The sequence below is a fragment of the Salarias fasciatus genome, unplaced genomic scaffold (assembly GCF_902148845.1).
Source record: "Salarias fasciatus unplaced genomic scaffold, fSalaFa1.1, whole genome shotgun sequence".
Taxonomy (NCBI): Eukaryota; Metazoa; Chordata; class Actinopteri; order Blenniiformes; family Blenniidae; genus Salarias; species Salarias fasciatus.
Genome location: NW_021941374.1, coordinates 1,136,348 through 1,161,299, shown reverse-complemented (window position 1 = coordinate 1,161,299; position 24,952 = coordinate 1,136,348). Strand labels below are relative to the sequence as shown.

Below are 24,952 nucleotides of genomic sequence, written 5' to 3'. Positions count from 1 at the left end.
TATAACTACTTATAATGTGTTATACCTGGTGCTTCAAGTAAAGTGTTACCAAAAGCTCTTCATTCTGAAATCAGCTACAGCTCATGAGTTCATAACATTCTACAAAGATGTCCGATGTCTCATCACTCAGACATCTAAAGTGTATTGACAGACATGAACTAACATTGTTTGTATTTCAGAGCTTGAGAGATGGACCCTGAAGCCGGCAGAACCATGGAGCTGGCGGCCCTCGGCCGACCGTTTGGCCTCGGCATGCTGTACGACTGTCGCCAAGACTCACTGGTCCCTGGTAAGAGCTTCACAGGGGCGCACTGAGCTCCAGCTTTCAAATAAACTGCAGCTTTCACACTGAATTAATGATTTTATTGGTGGACAACATGTCTTCATTTATTCCTGTGTTCCTGTCACATTCTGTATTATTAATTTGTCCACAGGATCATACATGACCTTCATTAAAGGTCCCATATTATGCTTTTTTCACTGTGTGAAGGGTTTCTTATAGTAGTGTGTGTTGCAGTAGCCTCATGATGAAGTTCACATTTGAAAACTGTCAGTGTCCTCCCTGTCTTGCTGCTCCACATGTTATGAAAATGCCTGTTCAAATGGTTGACTTTGAGTTGGGTCTGCTTGTCCTGAAATAAGCGGATTTAACTCCTCCTCCAGACCTCGAGGGGAGGGGGGGGGGGGGGTTGGGGGGGGCAGACACATTCCTGTGCATACCGGGAAGCAGGCTCAGAATCAGTAGGGCTCGTCAGAGCGACTTCTAAGACCGCTGAAACTCCAAACAAAGGATGAATTTGGGGTGAACACACTTAGGCTGTGTTCACACCAAAGCATTTGGCTCACCCTAAATGACGTGGTGGAGCCGGGAGCCACAGTGTGAACACGTTTTTCATGATGGGTCGACCTACTTTTGGGCCGCTTCGAGGACGAGGTCCGAGGTCGACCCCGCCTCCATCTAGATGCGGTGAGAACACGGTCGCTCCCTGGTTCCAGCCAGCTTTCCTCGTTTGCCGCACTTTTGTCCGTGTGAGGCTTCTGTAACGCACGACACGAACTGTTACTCTGAGCGCAGATCCAGCACAGCGGAGAGGAGAGTCTGTCTTCCTTCTGAAAGTCAGCGATTTGTACGACCTGCAGAAAAATCATGTACAACAGAACAACCGTTCTTCTGGCTGCGTTCCGTCTGCAGAACGGAGTCACCGCAGCACCGTCTGGGTGTGTCTGCAGTCCGCTGGAGGAGGTTGCCAGATCTGTCGATCTCCCACCATAAACCCGTTTAATTCAATAGAAAGCAGCCAAACCGCCATCTCGGTTGAAAATGCACATTAAAACCATATTTGTATAATTAAAAAAACACTTCATAAACACATAATCATTTCATCAACCCGTCAGACGTGTTCAGAAAAGAAGCTTGATTTGGCAGAAACCTGCCCAATCTGGCAACACAGAGCCGCTCCGGTCAGAGAGCTGTTTTGTGCAATTTTGGAGTTCTTCGACTGTCCTGCAGAGATGAGGTACAAAACCGTTCATTCTTCTAAAGCGTATAATGACTACATCACGTTGTTTGTTCTGTATTCTACCAGAAGAAGTAGAAAAATAGAATATTAAGGCAAAAACACGACACAGTTTTTATTTTGAAATCACTTATTTTGGAACAAGTATCACGTTTCCTTCCGGCACCGACTTGCTTCTGTCTAGTTTGACGCCCCTTTGGTTCGACGGTGAGAACACGGTTCAGTTATTGATGAGGAGGCTGATTTACAAATTCACACTTCCAAGAAGGGGTCCTGGCTTGAGCCAACATGCAACATGAACATGCCCTTAAATATTATGCTTTTGGGCTTCTGAGACCTACGAGGGGGGACCCAAAAGAAACCGGACTGTGGTTATAACTTTTTATTTTCATATTTAATCAAAGCTGTCACCTTCAAAGTCTCCTTCAGCTTGAATCCAGCGCTGCAGCCGGGATTTCCACTGCTCAAAGCAGTCGGCAAACTCGAGCGTAATGATCTATTTAAGAGCGTCCTTCGATTTTTTTCTGCACCTCTTCCACGTCATCAAATCTCCACCCCTTCAGTTCCTTTTTCATTCTTGGGAAGAGACAGAAGTCGCACGGGGCTAAATGGAGGGAATACGGTGGATGGGGCAGCAGGGCCATGCCGTTTTTCACCAGGAACTGTTTTACCGCAGAGCCCTGTGAGCAGGATGGAGCCACCAGTCCCCCTCCCCCACAGCGCCGCCGCTTCAGCCTGACCGCCTCCCAGAGCGCCGCAGCTCTTCCAGGTTAAAGTCCTGGTTGACGGTTTCCCCCAGCAGCACAAACTCGTCGTGTACCGTCACTTTGACGCCGAAAAAGCAGATCAGCTTGGTCTTAATCGCTGATCTGACCTGACGTGCTTTCTTCAGCCGTGGTGATCCCCGATGGCGCCATTGGGTGGACTGCTGCTTGGTCTCCGGATTGTAACCATAGCACCACGTCTCGTCCCCGGTGATGATCTTCTCAAACAGCCTCCATCGTCCTCCAGCTGCCTTTTCACCTCCTGGCCACGCCAGCCCGTTTCTGCTCCATGGTTAAGGGCCGCGGGACCATTTTGGCAGCGACCCGCCTCAAGCCCAAATCCTCATGAGGGATCCTCTGGCAGGAGCTCCAGGAGATCCCTGTCAAATGCTCGATCTCCTCGATGGTCCTGCGTCGATCTGCCATGACCACAGCTTCGATTTTGCGGACATTTACCTCTGTGCGGGAGGTGGAGGAGTGAGGCAAGTCTTCAATGGACATCTGACCACTCTTGAAGCGCCATACCACTCCAAGGACCTGTGTTCTCCCCAGAGCCTCATCTTTGTACGCGGTCTGGATCATGGTGACTGTTTCTGTTGCTGTTTTTCCCAGTAGAAAACAAAATCTGATGCTAGCGCGCTGGTCTCGCTTATCAGTGGGTTCCGCCATTTTGGAATTTTTCAAAGAAGGGGGCGGGACTGTAATAACATAAACACTGGCTGTGAGCTGCCTGTGTGTCTTTGGGAGGTGAAATTTTTCACAGTTATGCTGAAGGCTATGCTATAGCGACATATAACGGCCAAAAGAAGAGGTCGACAGATTTATCGGCCGGCCGATATATCGGGCCGATATTTGGACATTTTTCTCCATCGGCCGTATTTTCTTTTAAAAAGCCGATTTTTGATCCGTTGTATAAAATGACGCAATTTTTGATCAGGCACATGTGCGGGCAGCTAAAGCTGCCGCTCAAGAAAGGACCCCTGTGGCACGCTGCTGCATTCAGTTACGTCAGAGCGGAGCGTGCCCGGTGGAATCCAGGCTGTGGAAAAAACCTGCATCTGTTGCATCTGCAGTGAAGAATGGATTTGTTGAACATTTCAACGTTTTTGTGGCTCTGTGGCTCCAGTCTGCAGCAGATCAGTGTTTACTGCAGGAAAAAAAGTTTGTCCAGGGAGCGCGTCGTGCCGCGGTGCTAACGCTGCTAATGCTGCCGTGTTCGACCGTCGGAGAGTTATTTTTTCTTCTTTTTCTCCGTTGTCCGGTCGCTGCACGATTTAGCGTGGGCAGGGCGCCCGGACTGAAAAGGTCTGGCAGAAACCCTGCATATTGTTAACTTCAAATGCTACTTTGTGATAAGTTTCAGCAGTAGAGATCAGCTGGTCTGAGCTGACTTTACTTGTGCGTGTTCAACCGTGTTGGTGAAAACACACCACTACTGTAGTTAACAGCAGAACAAAGTAAATAGGAGGAAATGGCGAGAGTAAATAAAAGAGTAAATAATCAATCATGGGGCTTTTTCTGAAGCATGTATTAGCCACCTGCAAATTCCTCCACATAATGCATGACCGGAGTTCTGTTTTTATTTGTAAGTATGGCTTTTTTTTACAGCCTTGTTTCTTAAAGGCGTTCGACCGCGTCCCTCGTGGTGTCTTGTGGGGGGTGCTTCGGAAATACGGAGTCCGGGGCCCCTTGTTAAGGGCCGTCCGGTCTCTGTATGACCAGAGTAGGAGTCTGGTCCACATTGCCGGCAGTAAGTTGGACCTGTTCCCGGTGCATGTTGGACTCCGGCAGGGCTGCCCTTTGTCACCAGTTCTGTTCATAATCTTTATGGACAGAATTTCTAGGTGCAGCCAGGGGCTGGAGGGGGTCCGGTTCAGGGACCAGGGGCCGGAGGGGGTCCGGTTCAGGGACCAGGGGCCGGAGGGGGTCCGGTTCAGGGACCAGGGGCCGGGGGGGGTCCGGTTCGGGGACCAGGGGCCGGGGGGGGGGTCCGGTTCGGGGACCAGGGGCCGGAGGGGGTCCGGTTCGGGGACCAGGGGCCGGAGGGGGTCCGGTTCGGGGACCAGGGGCCGGAGGGGGTCCGGTTTGGAGACCACAGGATTTCATCTCTGCTTTTTGCAGATGATGTTGTCCTGGTGGCTTCATCGAGCCCGGACCAGAATGCACTGGGGCGGTTCGCAGCCGAGTGTGAAGTGACAGGGATGAGGATCAGCACCTCCAAATACGAGGCCATGGTCCTGGACCAGAAGAAGATGGTCTGTCCTCTCCAGGTCGGTGGAGAGACTCTGGCCCAAGTGGAGGAGTTTAAAGCCCCTCTTCCACTGCGCAGCTGGTGACGGTACGGGTCGGGTCTGGTAGGATCGGGTCGGTTAAAGCGTACCAGGCACAAATCACGTGTCTCGTTTCCATTTGCGGGGTTCCTGTTGTAATGTAGGCGGGGTGATGAATGGCCGCAGGAAGTGGTGTCATTATGCGCCGGCAAAACAAGATATCAGACGGAGGAGCATAATCACCATATAAAATATTCAAAACACCACATGCAACCTTTACAAATGAAGTGATTTCATCTCCATTCAGCTCCACTACTGAGAAAGAAATGCAAAAACACTGCTGTGCTTGTGTTGAGCAGGAACCAGAGAATTCAGACACATTTGAGGTGAAAACTGTTTTTATTGGAAAGGACATCAACACCACCAGTTGTTGAGTTACTCCTGTGGGTTCTCGGGGTCTGGACCAGCAGAGAGACCTGCTGCAGGACCGTCTGAAGGCCTGGCTCTGCTGCTGCTGAGAGGACGAATCAGCCTCATTCAGCCTCATTCTGCCCTGCTCCACCTTCAAGGAGCTGCAGGTTCAGACGCTGCTCCTCCTCCTCCTCCTCCTGCTCCTCCTCCTCTTCCTCCTGCTCCTCCTCCTCTTCCTCCTCCTCCTCCTCCTCCTCCTCCTCCTCCTCCTCCTCCTCCTGATGGACATGCCGTTCATCACGCTGTAGCTCCCAGCTCACCTGAAGCCTGGATTTCTCTCAGGGCTCCGTCAGGTCTGGGTGGAGCTCCAGCCTCCTCCTGGTTAAAAAGCAAAGGGGGAAAGAGACCATTAAGCAAGGCACTGCCACCCACACCCTGCCTCCACCCATCAGGCCCTGTGGTGCAGCTGGTGGAGACGTTCCTGGACAAGTAACACTGCTGGATGTTATTCAGGGGGTAATAGCAGAGTGTGGTCTATCAGCTGACTGCTCTGCACTTCTGTAATGGATTCAATATGATCTATTGTTGTTTGTCCAGCAGTTTTTGCTACTTCACCAGTTTGTGTTCACTGTAACACTGGACGAGGAGAGCTGTTCAGCGTAAACATCCACAGTTCACAGAGCAAACTGGAGCTGCTGAAACAGCAGCATAGATTTATTTCAGTGCTCTGCATCACTGGGCCCTGTATCCAGCTGGAGCAGCAGTCGTGAACGGATCTGTGTGATACTTGATAGAATTCTGCTCATATATCCTGACTGGTGCATGCTGATTTTCACTGTCCATCCCTTTAAGTAGTTGTACAAGATACATACTCTCCTGTGTAGTGGACGCCAGTGCAACGTACTCAGCTTCGCAGGTGGATAGTGCCACTGTTGGTTGTTTCCTGCTCTTCCAGGATATAACTGGACCATTTTCACTTAAACTGAAACAATATCCAGTTGTGCTCTTCCTGTCATCTTTATCTGCTGCCCAATCTGCGTCGCTATATCCTTCAAGCTGCAGGTGTTTCTCACTTTTCCTGTAGTGGAGTTTCTGATCCACAGTACCTTTTAAGCACCTCATCACATGTTTGACTGCAGTCCAATGTTGCTGTTTTGGTTCTGCAAGGTGTTGTGAAAGTTTTCTTACAGCCCAGCTCAGATCAGGTCTGGCACATGTCTTAATGTAGATCAAGCTTCCTACCACCTCCCTGCATCCTGTTGGGTTAATCACTTCACCCTCACTGTCAAAGTTTAACTTTTGTTCACAGGGTGTTGATCTTGGTTTGCATTCTGACTTTCCAAACTTTGCCAGCATCCCCTCGATGTGTTTCTTTTGAGTCATTCTGATCTCTCCCTTTCTCTGATCAAAGTTGGTACCAGGAAGTGTTTAAGTGGACCCATATCCTTCATCTTAAACCTTCGCTTCAACATTTCGTTCACATCAATGAGTAATTTGTTGTTACTCGCTGCAATGATTAAGTCATCAACCCAAATTAACAGGATCACTTTTTCATTCTCAGACTTTCCGCTGTAGACACAATGATCATCATCATTTTGTACAAATCCATTCTCTGTGAGATGATCGTGCAGTAACATGTTCCAGTTACGCCCGGATTGTTTTAGGCCATACAGTGACTTGTTGAGTTTGCACACCAAATGTTCACCTGTTTCTGATTTCACCTCAAAACCTTCCGGTTGCTCCATATACACTTCACAGTCCATGGAGCGTGGAGGTAGGCAGTCTTCACATCCATGTGGTGCAGGATGAGATCCTCCTGTACAGCGACCTGCATGAGAGCTCCAACACAAGTCATGTTGGCAGTTGGGGAAAATGTCTCTTTGTAGTCGATCCCTTCCACTTGACCATATCCCTTTGCAACATACCTGGCTTTACAGGGCTCGGATCCTTCTGGGCTTTCTTTCATTGTCTATACCCAGCGGCCTCCCACTGCTTGTTTGCCCTTTGGCAGTGAGGTCAGAGTGAAAGTTTCATTTTCTGTCAGAGAGTTCATCTCCTCTTTCATGGCATCAGCCCACATGTTTGACCTCCCAGAGTCCATTGCTTCCTTGAATGTTTTAGGTGTGCCCTAGGCCACCCGGTACAAATAATCAATATTTCCCCCTTTGACATCATTACACTCAGCTTTACACTGGTACTCTTTTAAATACTCAGGTGCTTTTCTTTGCCTCTCGGGATACCTTCTTTCTCCCTCTTCTTTCTGAGCACTCTCAGTCTGAGCCACACCTGTTTCAACATTTTCCTCAACTCTGGACTCTTTACTCTCTTTAGGCCTTGATTCACAATCCTCTGTGGTGCATCTCCATAACACTCAATGTCACCCCTCATGTCACAACCTGTCTGAGTCTGGCTGTCAGTGCTGCATTTGGTGACGGTTTTTATAAGTCTGTGTTTTGAGACGTTTCCTGTTTCAGGGAAATACACATTATATGCTGCACTGTATTTGTCATAGCCAACAAAAATTCCCTCATCACATCTGGAATCCAGCTTCTTCTTGTCCTGTTTATATGCATAGCATTCAGAGCCAGAAACCTTCATGTTTGATAAGTTCGGTGTTTTTCCTGTGAAAACACAGTAAGGTGTTTGTTGTAACACCTGTTGCGGATTTGAGCTGCGGTTTGCACAGCATGTGTCCACAGATGCTTTGGGAGGTTACTCTCCAGTAACATGCATCGTGACATCTCAAATAAGGTTCTCCAACCCCTTTCTGCAGTTCCGTTTTGATGTGGTGAGTCTCGTGCCTTATCCCTTTACTCCTGAGTAAAGACTGGACTCCTGTCCGGTGAATTCTGTACCATTATCGGACCTGATGCATTTTATCTTTCCATGTGGAGCTACATCTGCAATGAACTTTTCTGTAGCTTTTGTTGTGCCACCTTTTGTTTTGATAAAGTAAGGAAAAATCATCCCACTGTAATCATCAGTAAATGATACAGCATACCTGTATCCGTCTTTATCTGCTGCTTCAATGGGGCCACATAAGTCTGTGTGTACTCGCTCTGGCACTGTTGTAGCTTTAGCATCCGCCTGTCTGTTTCTGCCTTGTGTGAACTTGCCCTGTGTGCAGATTTCACAGTTTTGATTGGTCTTGTCATGTTTCCCTTTTATCTTCATCCCTTCAACCATGTTTTCTAATTTTGCAACATCATCAAAATTGCAGTGACCCAGTATTTTATGTCACGTCTGGATATCATGACAACTAAACACTCCATCAACATGTTCAGCCTCTGCTGTGTTCAGGTAGTACAGCTTACCATACACATCCATTTTGAATTTTGTGCCATCTCTGTGGATCAACCAGTCATTGCCATCTTTGAAGTGGACCTCTGCTCCGTTGGCTGTGGCTGCTTTGACTGAAAAGATGTTTTGTGGAAACGATGGGATGTAGAGCGCTAGCTTCAGCCTCGTTTTCACACGTCGCCCCTCGCTGTCCAGCAAGTAGACCTCGGCGTCTCCTCTCATCTTTGCCATTAGCCTGGGGGTTGAATGCTGTGGTGTGGTGGAGCCTCACCCCGAGCCTCCTCGCTACTGCAGTCCAGAGCTCAGAGGTGAACTGGGGGCCTCTGTCAGATGCGACATGCAGCGGCGTGCCGAAACGGGCCACCCAGGTGGAAATGAAGGCCCGTGCCACCTCTGCCGCCATCGTGGAAGCCATCGGAACCACCTCCGGCCCTCTGGTGCTCCGGTCCACCATAGTCAGGAGGTGAGTAAAACCGTGGGAGGGGGGCAGCGGACCCACCAAGTCCAGGTGGACGTGGTTGAACCTCCTTTCCTGCACAGAGAACGGCTCCAGCCTGGTGTGGTGGTGAACCTTGGACCGCTGACATGCCACGCAGGAAGCTGCCCAGCTTCTGACGTCCTTTCTGAGGCCCGGCCAGACGAGCTTCGCCCCCACCAGCTTCACTGACGCCCTCACTCCAGGATGTGACAGTGCATGGATGGCATAAAACACCTGGCAACGCCAGCCGACAGGCACCGTAGGGCAGGGCAGACTTGTGGAGACATCGCAGAGGAGCGACACGTTTGATCCCTGAAACGCCACATCCTGCAGCTGCAACCCTGCAGCGGCTGTCCTATACGCTTGGACCTCTGCATCAGTCTGCTGGTCGGGGGCCATCGCATCATAATACACCCCCAGCTGCCACGGGCGGAAAACACCAATCAGCAGGGGTGATTAATAGGCAGAAGACAAACTTAAAATTGGTAACAGAAACCCGCATTTACTCTAACACACCGCCCCCCAACAGAAAACAAGCGACCCGCCGCTCGAGCGCTCCTCCTTATAAATTCAACAGATAACGCCGCACAACGTGGAAAGTCCAGAAATAAACAGAAAGGGCTCAAGAAAGTCCTGTCTTTTATAGCCTAAAGATCCCCCAAAGTCCGGGTACCACGTCTTTTCGTGGGGACCGACTGAGCGGCCTGCGGCTGTTAATTACTCACACCCCGGCAAGACGTCAGTCCGCTGGTCTCCACAGCTCCTCCTCTCCAGCCCGGTAGCTCCGTGGAAAGATGACGGTTTAATCCAGTAGATCCCACAAAGAAACACCAAGTTATATATTCCACAGTGGCGCTGGTCCTCCCTGGTAAACGCTCCCCGGCCTCGCTCCTCCGGCAGGTGAGTTGCTCAGGACGGCGTGTGACGTCACTCCCCCCAAAGCAGGTGCGCTGCTTCACCTTAAATAGTCTCCCCGCCCCGGTACCAATGTCCTGATAATTATGATTGTGACACGGTTTCAAAACACAAATCCGTGCCCCAGATTAAGTAGCCACAGTGACCCAAGGTTTACATATTAGAATGACAGCACAGGAACACATTTTATCACCCCTGCTGGGTGAAACATGTAGGGACCTCCGCGGTCGTTACATCTCGGGTGTCCAGTCCACGTCCTGCTTAGCCATTGCACCCCTCAGCGCCTAATACAGGGGGCGCATTAGGTGAGCCGTGTGTACGATAAAGCGGGTTTTAGAAGTTCACCATGCCAAGGAACTCTTGCAGGGACTTGATGGTGTGAGGACGCAGAAAAACAGCGATTGCCTCCAGTTTAGCGGGTAATGGAACCACCCCACGCGAGGAGACATGATGACCCAGGAACTCCACCTCTGAGAGTCCGAACCGGCATTTGGCCGGATTAATGATCAGTCTGTGCTCAGTAAGCCTCCCGAAGAGCTGTCACAAGTGTAACAGGTGCTCCTCGGCCGAGGCGCTGGTCACCAGGATGTCATCCAGGTACACAAACAGGAACGGCAACCCCCGTAACACAGAGTCCATCGGCCGCTGGAAAGTCTGCGCTGCACCCTTAAGTCCAAATGGCATCCGCAGGAACTCAAACAGCCCAAATGGAGTGATTACCACAGTCTTTGGTACATCCTGGGAGTGGACCAGGACCTGGTGGTAGCCTTTCACCAAATCCACCTTGGAAAAGATAACTTTCCCTGCCAGGTGGACCGAGAAATCCTGGATGTGTGGAATAGGGTTGACTTGATGAATACAATGTTGGTGCCTTCCTCAGCTACCGTAGCAGGTAGCTGTGCCTTCAGACCAGGGTCAGAGGTCGTCAGGTGGTGTCCAACCTTCACTGGGTGTTTCGGCCCTCAACCACAACACCGTCCGGTTGGTGGGCCTGCAGTGAGTGGCCAGCTCACTGCCCATCTGCCCCTGGCTTCCAGCTTTCCTCTTCCCTTTTGCTCCAGATCCAGCAAGAGGCGCGTTCTGCCTCCTCCCCATCCGGCGAGCTGCTTGCTTTTGGCTCCGCTCGTCCATCCCCATGGCAGAAAGGAGACTCCATGTGGACTTTGCTGGGAAGCCCCTACACCCTATCTCCACAGGGAAAACCCAGGCCTGCCAGCCCTTGTCACGGCATTCTTGGGCCAGGTGATGGTATTTTGCAGCCTTCCTTTCATGGGCCTTCTCGCAGCCCTCCTCCCATGGCACGGTCAGCTCGGCCAGGATGATCTTCTGGTCCTTTGTTGACCACAGCACTATGTCGGGGCAGAGGGATGTTTGCACCACCTCAGGAAACTGCAACCGCCTCCCAAGATCCACCCTCATCTCCCAGGAGCTTGAGGCATGAAGGATGCAGGGTCTTTCCCTCTGGTGAACTGTACAGGCCTGGCTCCTTCCTGAAGGAAGGTGATCGCTCTCTCTGCGGTTGTGTGGGTCGGTCTCTTCTTGATTCTCTCCCGCACTATGGTGTCAGCCAATGAGAGGAGCACTTTGTCGTGGCGCCATCTATACCTCCCTTGGGTTAAAGATGTTTTACACCATGTGAGTATATGGGCCAGGGTCCCCTTCTGGCTGCACAGCTTGCAAAGTGGATCCTCTCTTAGGCCCCATGTGTGCAGATGTACTGGGGAGGGGAGGGTGTCACAGACCAACCGCAAGAGGAAGGAGATGCGATAAGGCTCCAGGCGCCACGACTCTGTCCACGTGACTTTGCGCCTGGGCAAATCCCATTTTGTCCAGGCCCCCTGGGATCCTTGCTGTACTGCTCTGGCTACTCGCTTCTCTTCCTCCCTGCTCCTCACTTCCGCCTGCACCATGCCTCGCCTGGTCCTTGCATTAGCACCTCCCCAGGTTTCAAACTGTTCAGAGTCAAGACCTTGTCGTTGGACGCATTGGTTGCCAACTATGTCCTGCAGCTTCAGGGAGCTGATGGCCTGCTCCACAGCTGTGTTGGCAGCCCATTTGCGTCCAGACCGGGTTGTGATGCCAGCCGGTTTGATGAGGTTGTCGCTGAGCTTGATTGTATTGTAGGTCTTTGTTTTATATTTTATGTTTTAATTGTATCATTGCCTTGTTCTATCTTATTCAGTTAAACTGTGTGTTTATAATCCTTTTAGTTCTTTTTTTCTTGTGTTCTACTGTTTAATGGTTTTATGCATTGCATTTTATGAGTGTTTATTCAATCTATTCTGTTCACTGTTTGTGTACTTTACTGATGTTCTTATTGCGAAAGTTGTGATTGTTTTATGCAGTTATGGACCCCAGGAAGACTAGTTGTCACCCTGGTGACAGCTAATGGGGATCCAATCTCTAATAAATAAATAAATAAATAAATAAATAAATACAAAACAAAAATCAAAGCTTAAAGTATGACACAGAATATATAAAATAACTAAAAAAAGTTCTTAGCCACATAAATGTCTTTTTGATACATTAATGATGCACCAAAGGCCAATTTCAAGGCCACCAACCATTCACTCTCACAACTTTCATACGAGGCAACGTGGATGAAGTGTCTTGCCCAAGGACACAACGACAGTTTTACGCCTGCGGGAGCGGGGATCGAACCGCCAACCTTCCGGTTATGAGACGACTCCCTCTGCCATCTGAGCATCTGAGCTACTGTCGCCCCATGTTGATAGCTTATTTGTTTAGATCTTAATTCTGTTTGCATTTCATTTATCTCAACACTCAATTCAGTCCATGATGTAAGAGAAAACAGAATAAGAGGCGGAGTTTCTCTGTTTATTCATTCTGATTATGATTTCAAAATAAGACATGATCTTTCTCTGAGAACAGACATGTCCGACGTTGAGTCTATTTTTGTTGAACTTCCTGTCACTGGTGTAAAAGTATTATTGTTGGAGCAATATACCGCCCTCCAGATTCTGTCATCAAAGACTTTAATGAAGGTTTGTTTTGCTTACTTGACCGTGTGAACCGTGAGAATAAATATTGTTTTATCTTAGGTGACTTTAACTTAAATCTCCTTAAACACAAGTCAGATACCCTTGTTGAGGACTACCTTCATGTTTTGTATTATAATTATTTTTTCCCTCTTATTCATAAAGCAACACGAGTTAAAGAGACATCAGCAACTCTTATCGACAACATCCTCTCAAACTCTGACTGGTTGTATGAAATCTGGTGTTTTGTATCTGGACTTGTCAGATCATTTAGCTATTTTTCAGTTTTCTGAAATCAAGACTAACAAAGCTAAAAACATTAAAGAAAACATTTCTAAAAGAATAATGAGCGAGAAAAATATTTCCAAGTTTAAAGACAGGCTTGACTCCAAATCCTGGGATAACATATATGAGGAGAACAATGCTGAGTCAGCATATCAAACATTCATGGATGTATTCTGCTCTTGTTTTGAGGAATGTTTTCCTGTAACAAGTCTTGTAAAGAAACACCACTCAGATTTCAAAAAACCATGGTTTTCACCTGATTTGTTGAAGTTGTTGAAGAAAAAGAACAAACTATATAAAAGATATGTCAACATTCCCACTCCTCTCAATCACAGTGTGTATAAATCCCACCGAAATATATATATTCATGAAATTAGATCTGCAAAACCAAAGTATTTCAGTGATGAATTTAGTAGGTGTTCAAACAATATTAAATCCACTTGGAAAGTCATAAATCAGCTGCTTCAAAGAGAGAGGGCTACCACTACACTGCCTTCTGCCTTTCGAAATGGTGAAGAATCTTTAATCAACCCATTTGATATCGCCGAAAAGTTTAACGAATTCTTTGTAAACATTGGTCTGAAACTAGCAGATAACATCCCCTCCTGTGACGGAAACCCACTGGATTCCTTAAAAGGAACTTTTCCTGTTATTTCCAGCTTTGAGCTCCCCGACACCCAGGAAATAAGTGATGTAATTGACCAGCTGAAGTTGTCTGCAGCTGGCCATAACAGTATTTCAGCATTCCTTGTCAAGCGGGTGAAGCAATCAATCTTGCAACCTCTTCATCATATTTTTTCCCTGTCTCTGAAGACGGGAGTTGTACCATATGACTTAAAGATTGCAAAAGTTATTCCCTTGTTTAAAGCGGATGATCCTTGTTGTTTCAATAACTACAGGCCTATTTCTATTTTGCCATGCTTCTCAAAGATTTTAGAAAAAATAGTTTACAAAAGGATTATTTTTCATCTGAATTCTAATGAAATTCTTTTTAAACATCAGTATGGCTTCTGAACAAATCATTCCACATCTATGGCTTTAATTCACCTGGTTGATAAGATTGCATCAGCGCTAGAAAAGGGTGAGTTTGCTTGTAGTGTCTTCCTAGATCTCTCAAAAGCCTTTGATACGATAAATCACAGTATCCTATTGGCCAAGCTTCACAGATACGGCTTCCATAAAGATACTCATCAATGGTTGTCAAATTATGTTTCAAACAGAACTCAGTTTGTTTGTGTAAAGGGCTGCCATTCCAACAGAGCACAGCTTCACTGTGGAGTTCCACAAGGATCCATCCTTGGTCCACTATTATTCCTTGTTTACATAAATGATTTGTGTAACATCTCAAACATCGTTTCTCCAATTATGTTTGCAGATGACACAACACTGGTTCTCTCAAACCCAAACTTCAATTCCTTAATAAGGGATGTGAATGATGGTTTAGATGCCTTTGTCACATGGTTCAAAATGAACAAATTATCTTTGAATATAAAAAAATCTAACTTTATTATCTTCAGTGGGAAAAAATCATACAATAAGGATTTATCTAAAATTATAATTGAGTCCATAGAGATGCCCCAAGTATCATCTACAAGATTCTTAGGAATAATTATTGATGAGAGTTTGAGTTGGAGAGAACAGATTTACTGTGTGAGTAAGAAAATATACAAATCTCTTGGTATAATAAGGAAAGTTAGCCAACCTGTTATTAAACAGTGTCTTCTTACTCTTTATTACAGTCTCATCTATCCGCATCTTTCATACTGTAATATTGTTTGGGGGAGTACATTTACAACCACTCTTAAAAAAATCTTAATTCTTCAGAATCGTTTTGTTAGACTTGCATCTCGATCTGTCTGGGACGCTGCTGCTGCTCCCTTATTTAAAAATCTCCAGATTCTCACTATTTATGATATTAACAGTTATCAAATATGCATTTTTACGTACAAGATATTTTCTTCAGAAGACAAGGTCCCTGAGCATTTTAGGACGTACTTTGCAGCAAATTCTCATTTTCATTCTTACTCAACATGACAGCCCTCAGCTCTACATCCGCCCAAATATCTTAAATCTTACAAGCCAGTTTTTGTTTAGGTATAGAGGCGTCAAAGTTTGGAACAGTTGGTACCACATTGCCAACAATTGTAGATTTTTATCTATCTTCAAAAGTCGCGCAAGAGAGCATCTAATTCAAAAGTGTAGCCAAGAGAGCTCTGTACTTTAGCTTTTCCGTAGACTGCTAACTTCTTTTTAGTTTATTTTCAGTGTTGCCTATAATCATCAACAAAAATGTCCATTTTTATGAGCATGTCCACATAAGGTCAACAGCATTTGTCTTTTTTTCTTCTTTCTTTCTTTTATGTTTTGCATGAGAGTTTATGATGCTTTTTGTTGTTTTGTATTTTATTTTATTTATTTATGTATTTTATTTATTTGTTGTTTTTTTGTTTTGTTTTGTTTTTTTTGACGATATCTGCATGATTTTATTAGGTGGGGGCTCTTCATAAGCCTTTGGCTTGCCCGCTCCTCCCTGCACTGTTTCTTTTTTCTGCACTGGTTAATGTGATATATTTCATTGTATGTGCTAAATAAACTAAACTAAACTAAACTAAACTAAACTGTAAAAAACATGTTTCTTAAATCTTCATCCTGATTGATGACTCTTTGGTTGGGGCATCAAGGAGCTTCCACCTCAGGCTAAGGGCGAATCCCAATTCTCTGCTTCATCCTCAATCTTACTCCTCATTCCTCAAAATGCGCGCTCCCGTGAAGTTAAGTGCTGTCCCATTCCTAAACAAGTTGAGGAAAGGAGCGAGACTAAGGAGCGTTATCTCCCTTAATTTTGAGATTCTACCAGACCTACCTTGGAGTTAAGGAGAATCCAGAATGCTTGTTAATAGTTCGTTTTGCTGTTATTTTATTAATAACAAATGGTGTATATTACTTTGGGAGTAGTTGTATTAACTTTCTATCACAGATAATATTTACAAAGGCTATTAGAAAGAAATCAAGAAAATTCATTTGAATGCATTTATTAACAAGGTCACACAGCAACATGTTAAACATTTCTAATGCAGGGCGCATTACTTACAGTTATAAAGGGCGTTGTTATGGATCATTGACCAAAATTATCACTGCTGCCAGCCCCCCCGCCCCCACCACCACCACCACCACCACCACCACCACCACCACCACCACCGCTACCGCACTAAATTGTGCAGCGCCTTGACAACGGAGAGGGGAAAAAAAACAGCGGTCCACGCGTGTGCGCTCTCTCTCTCCTTCGGACGGTCCAAAGAAGCGTCGCGCGAGCCCCTAGCACCCTCCCGACGGTCCAAAAACTCCCCGCTGCGCGCTCCCCCCTGGCTAAACTTTTTTCCTGCAGGAAACGCTGCACTTCTTTCGGCTTTCTCCTGCCCTCTTGCGCAGTGCTGCCCCCTGTGATCCAAGGACGTAACTGTCTTTAAGGGTTGTCCCATTTCCAAGTGACATTACATTCCTTAACACTTGTTTTTAGGAGGCACTTAATTTGAGATTGAGGATCAAGGTTGAGGAGTGAGGATTAAGCAGAGAATTGGGATTGGGCCTAAGAGTGTGTACAAATTTGCAGGTTCTGTATTTTGTTTTATGAGTAACTTTCAACTGGATGAAGGTGTGAATACTGCCTCTGACCGGAAAATTGTTATAGAGTAACTCCTCAATTTCTATTGCAACAAACAATTTAAACATTTCATCAACACTGGGTTGCATTAGCTGCAGATACCTAGAACCTTAGTCTGGATAAGGTGCGAATAGGAAATAGCTGAATGAACTGAGAATAGTTTGAAGATCTATTTTCATATATTTTGCAAATTAATTTCAGGCATTTTTCACAGTTTCTAGTATAAGATACAATTTCAGCTTCATCCTCGAACTCCCCCGTTCTGAGATTGCAGCGAAATGTAGTGTATGACGGGTCAACCAAACAAGCCACCCATGACTCTGAAATAAAAATAACTGCATTTTTTTAACAACATTATTTTAGAAATCATAGGATTACTACTGCATCAACACATCACCAGCAGGGTAAAACCCAGCTCACGTTCCCTATTAGTGGGTGAACAATCCAACGCTTGGTGAATTCTGCTTCACAATGACAGGAAGAGCCGACATCCAAGGATCAAAAAGCGACGTCGCTATGAACGCTTGGCCGCCACGAGCCGGTTCTCCCTGTGGGAACTTTTCTGACACCTCCTGCTTAAAACCCAAACAGTCAGAAGGATCAGGACTGCAGATGGAAATTAGCATTTGCTAAATCTGGTACAAAGCATCTTTTCTATTTAAAGGTTAATGTATTTGTACATGGTCCCTGTCAAATAAATCAATAAACTAAACTAATAATACTTCAGGCTGCACGGTGGCGCAGTGATTAGCTCTCTTGCCTCACAGTAAGAAGGTCCTGGGTTGAAATACCGGGTGGGGCTCGGGGCCTTTATGTGTGAAGTTTGCATGTTCTCCCCATGTGTGCGTGGGTTCCCTCTGGGTCCTCTGGCTTCCTATCACCAAACACATGCATATCAGGTTAATTGATCACTCTAAATTGACCCCAGGTGTGAATGGTTGTATGCCTCAATGTGTGCCCTGCGACAGACTGGCGATCTGTCCAGGGACACCGCGACCTCGCCCACAGCAGCTGGGATCGACTCCAGCCACTTTTTCCTGAAAAGGAAAAGTGGTAGAAAATGGATGGAAGGATAATAATACTTCATTCATAGTATAAGTCACTTCTTTTGTTCCATAAGAAAAATAATATTGTGTGTTAAACAGTGGAATAATGCTCCATTGATGACATAATATCCTTTTGAATTCAATAGTTCAGATGCATTTTGGTGTTTACAAGAGTTCAACTGAGCTCAGACTGCAACAACTCCTTCATGCATTGTGCAGCTGATAACCACTGAAATATTTGAAACATTTACAAACAAGGGAAACATGTTCAAAACATATACTGTACCTGATGCCACTGATGAAACTGGGCAATTAAAAAAGATAACTCATTTAATTACTCACTGTTAGTTACTGAGCATAATGTTAGTCTTTAATGCCATCTGTTCATGTTTTGACAGGAATGACACTATGGGACCATGATGACCTCGAGAAATATATAAGAGAAAGACCAAAACCCAACAGTGACTTTGAGATAGTTGCATCTGAATCAATCGAAGATAAATCATCAGCCCTGAATGTTGAAGCATCTCTAAAGGCGAGTTTCTTGGGTGGACTGGTTCAGGTTGAGGGATCGGCCAAATATCTAAATGATCAACGGACATCCAGCAATCAGGCCAGAGTAACACTGAAGTATGGAACAACAACAAAGTTCCAGGAGTTGTCAATGAATCATCTTGGAATAAGCAAGGTGAAGCATCCTCATGTTTTTGAGAAAGGCATAGCAACACATGTAGTCACAGGGATACTCTACGGGGCTCAAGCCTTCTTTGTGTTTGACCGTGAGGTGTCTCAAACAGAAAATCATCAAGATGTTGAGGGAAACTTGAAGGTGGTCATCAAGAAAATCCCCCTCCTTGCCATAGAGGGTGAGGGGTCCCTGAAAATGGAAGACAAGGACAAAGCAAATGTTGACAGATTCTCCTGCAAATTCCACGGAGACTTTTGTCTTCAGAACACTCCGACATCCTTTCAGGATGCGATTGAAGTCTACCGAAGCCTGCCAAAGTTACTGGGAGCCAATGGAGAAAATGCTGTTCCACTGAAGGTCTGGCTCTTGCCCCTGACCAGTTTAGATTCTGCTGCCGCTAAACTTGTGCGTCAGATAAGTATAAGATTGGTTCAGGAAGCACAGAGTGTCCTGGAGGACTTCAGTGAGCTTGAAATGAGATGCAATGATTCAATGAGAAGTGCCACTGCACAGCAGTTCCCTCAGATCAGCAAAAACCTGAAAAGTTTTAAAGAAATGTGCTCTGAGTTCAGACTTGAATTTCAACGAACCTTAGCGAGGAAACTTCCTCGAATCAGAGGAGGAGGAGAAGAGGAGTCTGATCTTGCTGCCATCCTGAAGAAGAGACATTCGTCTCCATTCAGCAGCAAAAACCTGACTGAGTGGATGGACTGCAAAGAGAAAGAGATAATCTTCTTGAAAACTTTCACCAATAATATGAAAAACACCAAGGTGATCTCATCTGACACTGGTTTGTTTGAAGAAGTTTTCAGTGTGGAACATGCGCTATGCTTTGTTTTCACCTCACTGGGAGGTGCCGAGCCGTACCTTTCAGCTTTATCAAACTATCTGACAGGAGCAGCCAAACCTGAGGATCTAAATCCACACACTCATGACATCGAGAGGGACCAGTGGTACCTTTCAAACCAAGTGGCTGATCACATGAGGACAAAGGCAAAGCTCTTCAGTGACTTTGCTGATGCCAACAGAGAGAACCAGAAGGTGAAGTTCCTGACAGTGGGCTTAACAAATGACACACACAAAGGTTCCAGCATTTACCTTTATGAAGACGGTTTCACTGTGACTGAAAACTTTGAGCCGCCTTCAAAACCTAAAACAGTGGCAGCAGCTGACATAAACCACAACAGTGTGACGCTGAAGATCTCTCCTCCCAGATTTGGAGCAGAAAACATCACGTCCTACTCTGTTGAATACTGCGTCAGTGGAGAGGAAGAATGGCAACAAAAGACTGAGTCAAAAGCTGAAGAAGTCACAGTGAGAGGTCTGAGACCGAACACTGAGTATGTGTTCAGATGCAGAGCGGCCACCTCAGTGGGTGTTGGACCCGCCACCATCGTCAGTGAGTCCATTAAAACCTTACCTTGCAGTCCTCCTGGAGAACCTCAAGTGGAGTCAAACTCATGTGAGATATCTGTCAAGTGGGAGAAACCGGCGGAGCTCGGACAGGATGTTGTGATACTGAGGTACATCGTGGAGTACACCAAAAAATCCAGAGGTGAAGAAGAGAAAGATCTCCAGTGGAAACAGATGATGGCTACAGGTGAGAAGGCAGTCATTTCAGAGCTTCAATCAGAGACCGAATACGCAGTCAGGGTCAGATGTGACTGTGGTGTTGATGGCAGCAGCAAAGAAAGCATCACTGTTCATGTTTCTACAACCAAACTTAAGTTGGCACAACCTGATGAAAACAAACCTGCTAAAAGATCATGTGAGTCAAGCCCCAAACGTCTTTGTGATGCTGTCAAAGACAAAAGTAGGCTGCTTAAATCAGGCCCAGGGCCTCTACCTGTTTACGTCATTCCTCTGGAGAAGAACAGAATTGATGTAGATGGTTGCAAACGTTTCAGTTATGGAAAATCTTCAACCAAACACAACTGTACCATCATGGTCCTCGGAGCGACTGGTGCTGGGAAGTCAACCCTCATCAATGGGATGATCAACTATATCCTCGGTGTTCAGTTTGAGGACTCATATCGATTCAAGTTAGTTGATGAAGACGCGTCCAAATCACAAGCTCACAGCCAGACCTCTGAGGTTACTGTGTACAAACTCAACCACGAGGAGGGTTTTACAGTCCCCTTCTCCCTGACCATTGTGGACACTCCAGGGTTTGGGGACACGAGAGGCATAAGCAGAGACAGGGAGATAGTCGAGCAGCTGCGGAATCTCTTCTCTTCTGATTCTGGAGTCACTGAAATCGACGCCGTTTGCTTTGTAGCTCAGGCCTCCTTGGCACGTCTCACAGCCTCTCAGAAATATGTGTTTGATTCAGTGCTGCCAATCTTTGCCAAAGATGTGGCAGAAAACATCAGGATCCTGGTGACATTTGCAGATGGTCAACGTCCACCAGTCCTGGAGGCGATCAATGCTTCAGGTGTCCCATGTCCCAAATCCACAGACGGGCTGCCGATTCACTTCAAATTCAATAATTCAGCTTTGTTTGCAGACAACAAGTCCTCAGCGGCCAACAACACAGATGGTGGTGAAGATGGTGGTTTTGACAAGATGTTCTGGGACATGGGGGCAACAAGCATGAAGAGATTCTTTAATGCTCTGAGCGTCATAACCACCAAAAGCTTGAAACTGACCCAGGAGGTGCTCAGAGAGCGGCAGCAGCTTGAAGTTTCAATCGAAAGTCTGCAGACTCGGGTTAAACTGGGGTTAGCAAAGATGGAGGAGATAAATGAAACAGAGAAACAGCTCAAAGACTACGAGGCAGAAATCAACAGAAACAAGGACTTTGAGTTCTATGTTACTGTCAAGAAGCCCCAACAGGAGGATATCTCTGGAACTGGGAACTACCTCACCAACTGTCAGCAGTGCCATGTCACCTGCTGTTACCCGTGTGGGTGGGGTGATGACAAAGATAAACATCGCTGCAGTGCAATGGGATCAGATGGACACTGCACTCAGTGTCCAGGCAAGTGCCACTGGAATGTGCACTTCAACCAAAAGTACAAATGGTCATACGTGGAGGTTCAAGAAAAACTAATCATTGGTGAGCTGAAACAGAAGTACCAGAAAGCTGAAGGAGAGAAAATATCAGTTGAGGGGATCATTCGTGGCCTAAAGGCTGATTACAAGCAGATGCAGACTGAGGTGGTGAAACTGATCTCCTGGTCTGCCAAATGTCTGAACAGGCTGAAAGAGATCGCGCTGAAGCCCAACCCTCTGTCCACTCCAGAGTACATTGACATGCTGATTGAGGAAGAGAAAAGTGAAGGAAAACCTGGCTTTAAAGAACGAGTTAAGGCTCTGATGGCCATGAAGGAGAAAGCAGATGTCATGACCAAATTATCAAAAGGAGAGAAACTCCTGAAGTAACAACAGTCTGTGGACGTGGCGTCTCCACCTGAAGCACAACCACAAACCTAAAGCGCTCAGTGAGATGACGACTGAAGGTGAAGCCACAGCTCTCACTGGCAGATTGCTTGAATATGGAAATGAAAACCAACATGACTGATATGATTTTCACTATTACTGTATATGTCCCCATTTGAAAAATGACCCTGCATATCTGTAACTAACTTGGGAACTGATGGACACGAGATGTAATGTTGTACCTCCTTCTGTGCTTAAATATTTTTTGTCATTGGTAATTAACTCAAAAACATATGAAGAAGGATGTCATGAAAATAGCTGTGCCTCATTCATTAGATTTTTTTTCTTGTTAACAATAACTGACATTAAAATGTTTTTATGTGTTGTTCTTAACCACTTTGTTTTCAATACATCTGTATATAAAAGCTTTTGATACGGCCCTTGTAGTCTTGAAAAAAGACGTCAAAAGAGTTGTCTCGTCTTCATGGAGGAGGTTTGTGACTCACTTAAACAAAAAGCACTCGCGGAGATCTATATGTCAAAAGAGATTATATTTATTTCCAACCAAAATCATATCGGCTCTCCGTGGTTGACTTTCCAAAGAAAATATATAAATAATGTGTTTAGAGTGGTTGAAAAAACTGTTACTCCTCACTCCTTCCACACAAAGGGCATTACCTCTCCCAAACAGCTGATCCCTCTCTCTTAATTACTGGAGAGGGCCGTCAGCCCGGAGGAGGAGGCAGGTGAGTGGTTTTTAGCAACCAATCAGAACAAAGAATAGCGCCATGACTTCAGATTCAGACTCATCATCATCGTCATTTAAATAATAATAATTTGATCAACAGGCTCCAACAGCTTTGAATATGTCTTGATATGTCGTCTGTTTATTAAATTAAATGCTTCTCCTGATCGATCTGACTAATAAACTAGAATGTGGCCCTCAGAGAGGCAGACCTCCGCCACAGCTCAAATCACTCACCAACAATAAGAACACCTGATATCAGGGATCGCCAAACCGTCCAATCTGGCCTGCGAGAGGATTCCAACACGCACGCACATGATCGCGTGCACACACGCACGCACGCATTACCCGGGCTTAATGGATTCTAAGTTAGCCCAAGACCCACCTTTCCACTAAGTTTCATTGCGATCTGTCCATTACTTTTTCCGGAATCTAGCTAACAAACCAACCAACCAACAAGCCGACGTGATTCCATCACCTCCTGGCGGAGGTCACCATGACGGCAGTTCAGTCCAAAGTGTTGCTTGACTCTATTCTCTGTGGGACGCTTCAAGCTTTATTCACAAAATAGCACCAAAGTATTGGTTCGAGTGATAGTTTTCATGCACCAGACGTTTATACAACAAATTCTGATGATCAACACTTAACTGTTTCTATGACACCAGCAGACAAAGTTGTAGACACATCAGCTATGTAAAGGAGACAGGTTGAATTTGGAGTCAAGTCATCCTTGTTTTACCTCATAATTGTGAGTGAAGCATGAACTTTAAACACTGTGTACATGCTTCCTGAAGGGGAGTTTAATATTAGAGCTTTGATCAAGTGTATGAGTTTAGTAAAGATTTGTCTTATTGCCGGTTATGGCGTCTGCCTGAGCAGAAGCAGGTCTCTGAGCTCCGATCCCTTGTGCTATACTTTGCACTTCCATTTTGCCTGTTCGACCTTCGACTAACTGCTTAATTCCACTGCGTGCGTCTCTGCTCCGCTGCGCTCCGGACTGCTCCGTTTGTTCAAAACCCACAGCGTGCGCTTTGCTCCGCTGCGTCTCTATTCCGCCCGGCCGGAGAAGCAGAGCAGCGCATGCGCTATTTCGCATCAACCTCCAGAAGCTGAGCAGTCTGGGCCACACTGGCATCTTTCTCTGTACATCCTGTAAAAAGGATGATGGGGTCATATAAAATTTTATGATTCTCCACTTCCAAAATCAGCGTCTCTTCATCCTGGTTGTTGTGCTTCCACACGCTGAATTTCATGCAACAGGATGTTGACATTCGGGCCATTCAGAATAAAATGCATGCATGGTCCTGAATAGGCTATGTATTTTGTAGAAAACACGAAATTTATGGACAATAGCCTGCAAATGGGCCATATATGCAGCTGTGTAAACATTCAGAAACGTTCGACTATAGTTTGATTACAGGCAAAACAGAAGTTTGTCAAATAAAATTTGATAGTGTGTTTTAATTTTTGTTTGCCCGCTTTTTAAAGTGTATATTTTAATCAGTATGGTATGTCTATTCGTGATATATCCGACAATTAATGTGACGGAAAAAAAAAGTCTTTTAACAGTTTAAAGTTTTTAATAAAGACAAAATGATTTTATTTTGTATAAAACCGGAGGTTGTTGGAGTTCTCTTTCCTGTTTAGTGCATCTGAACTGTGGAAATTTATGCGTACGGAGACCTGACGGACCGGACCGGAGAGAAAAATAGACCTCGGCTCTATTTTGGACTGACGGAGCGGAGCGGGGCGCAGCGGACCGGAGCAGAACGGAGGCTATGAAATCAGCTACAGTCATTAACATAGCAACGTATTTGCTGCGGCGGTCGGACCGGAGCTGAGCTGAGCGCAGACGGAGCGGACCGGAGGATGTGGAATTTAGGGGTAACTGTTTTTACTCAACTACGGCTGCTTGTTAAGTTTGTTAACAGAAAGGCCAAATACAAGAAATCAAAATAGAAACTTCCAACAACGTGACGAAAACGACGACGAAGCCAGCATGAAACTCTCCTCGGCAGATGGCGAGCTGCACTCGGCGGACACCGAAGCGGAGCAACAGGATGGCGCCGGCATTTTAACTGCTATTCATTTAATGAAAGCAGACATCTCTGTGCAACTCAAGGAGCTCGCTTCTTCCAAGCAAGAGATAAAAGATTCAACTAACGTCTTCTCCGAGAGACTGCCTGCAGCGGAGGCCCGCATCGGTGAAGCTGAGGATGACATCACAGCGCTAACAGGCAAAGACAAACAGCTGGAAAAGAAAGTTCAAGAGCTCACGCTAAAACTTGATGACCTCGAGAAGCCGACGATCGAACCCACGGCTGATTGGCTTGCCCGAGAAAAGTGAAGGAGGAGATGCGGCTGCATTTCTTCAGGCCTGGCTACCCGAGGTCCTCGGACCAGACAAGCTTCCGAGCCCGGTCGTTGTTGAACGTGCCCACCGCCTGCCAGGCCGCCAGGACCCGAGCGGACCCCCGCGCTCTCATCATGAA

The 24,952-nt window shown here is 46.1% G+C and overlaps 2 protein-coding genes across 2 annotated transcripts in view; both read left to right on the top strand.

Annotated features, from left to right (window-relative positions):
• LOC115385022 (uncharacterized) overlaps positions 1-2,630 on the top strand; it is a 45,714-nt gene extending 43,084 nt beyond the window's left edge. The window contains exon 4 of the mRNA XM_030087102.1: positions 2,512-2,630. Coding sequence (XP_029942962.1) covers positions 2,512-2,630 — 119 coding nt within the window. The remainder of the gene's footprint in view (positions 1-2,511) is intronic.
• Positions 2,631-8,636: 6,006 nt separating this feature from the next.
• Positions 8,637-21,718, top strand: LOC115385021 (uncharacterized). The gene is made up of 3 exons (XM_030087101.1): positions 8,637-8,725; positions 20,212-21,243; positions 21,535-21,718. The coding sequence occupies exons 1-3, from the start codon at positions 8,637-8,639 to the stop codon at positions 21,716-21,718; spliced, it is 1,305 nt and encodes a 434-aa protein (XP_029942961.1).
• The last annotated feature ends 3,234 nt before the right edge of the window (positions 21,719-24,952 follow it).

Bases quoted from the DNA above. Each gene is read 5' to 3' on its own strand.
- LOC115385021 (XM_030087101.1), top strand. From the start codon at position 8,637: ATGAAGGCCCGTGCCACCTCTGCCGCCATCGTGGAAGCCATCGGAACC. The intron at 8,726-20,211 runs GTGAGTAAAACC...GGAGAAGAACAG, and splicing joins CGGTCCACCATAGTCAGGAG to AATTGATGTAGATGGTTGCA. The intron at 21,244-21,534 runs GTGGGGTGATGA...ATGTCTGAACAG, and splicing joins ACCTGCTGTTACCCGTGTGG to GCTGAAAGAGATCGCGCTGA.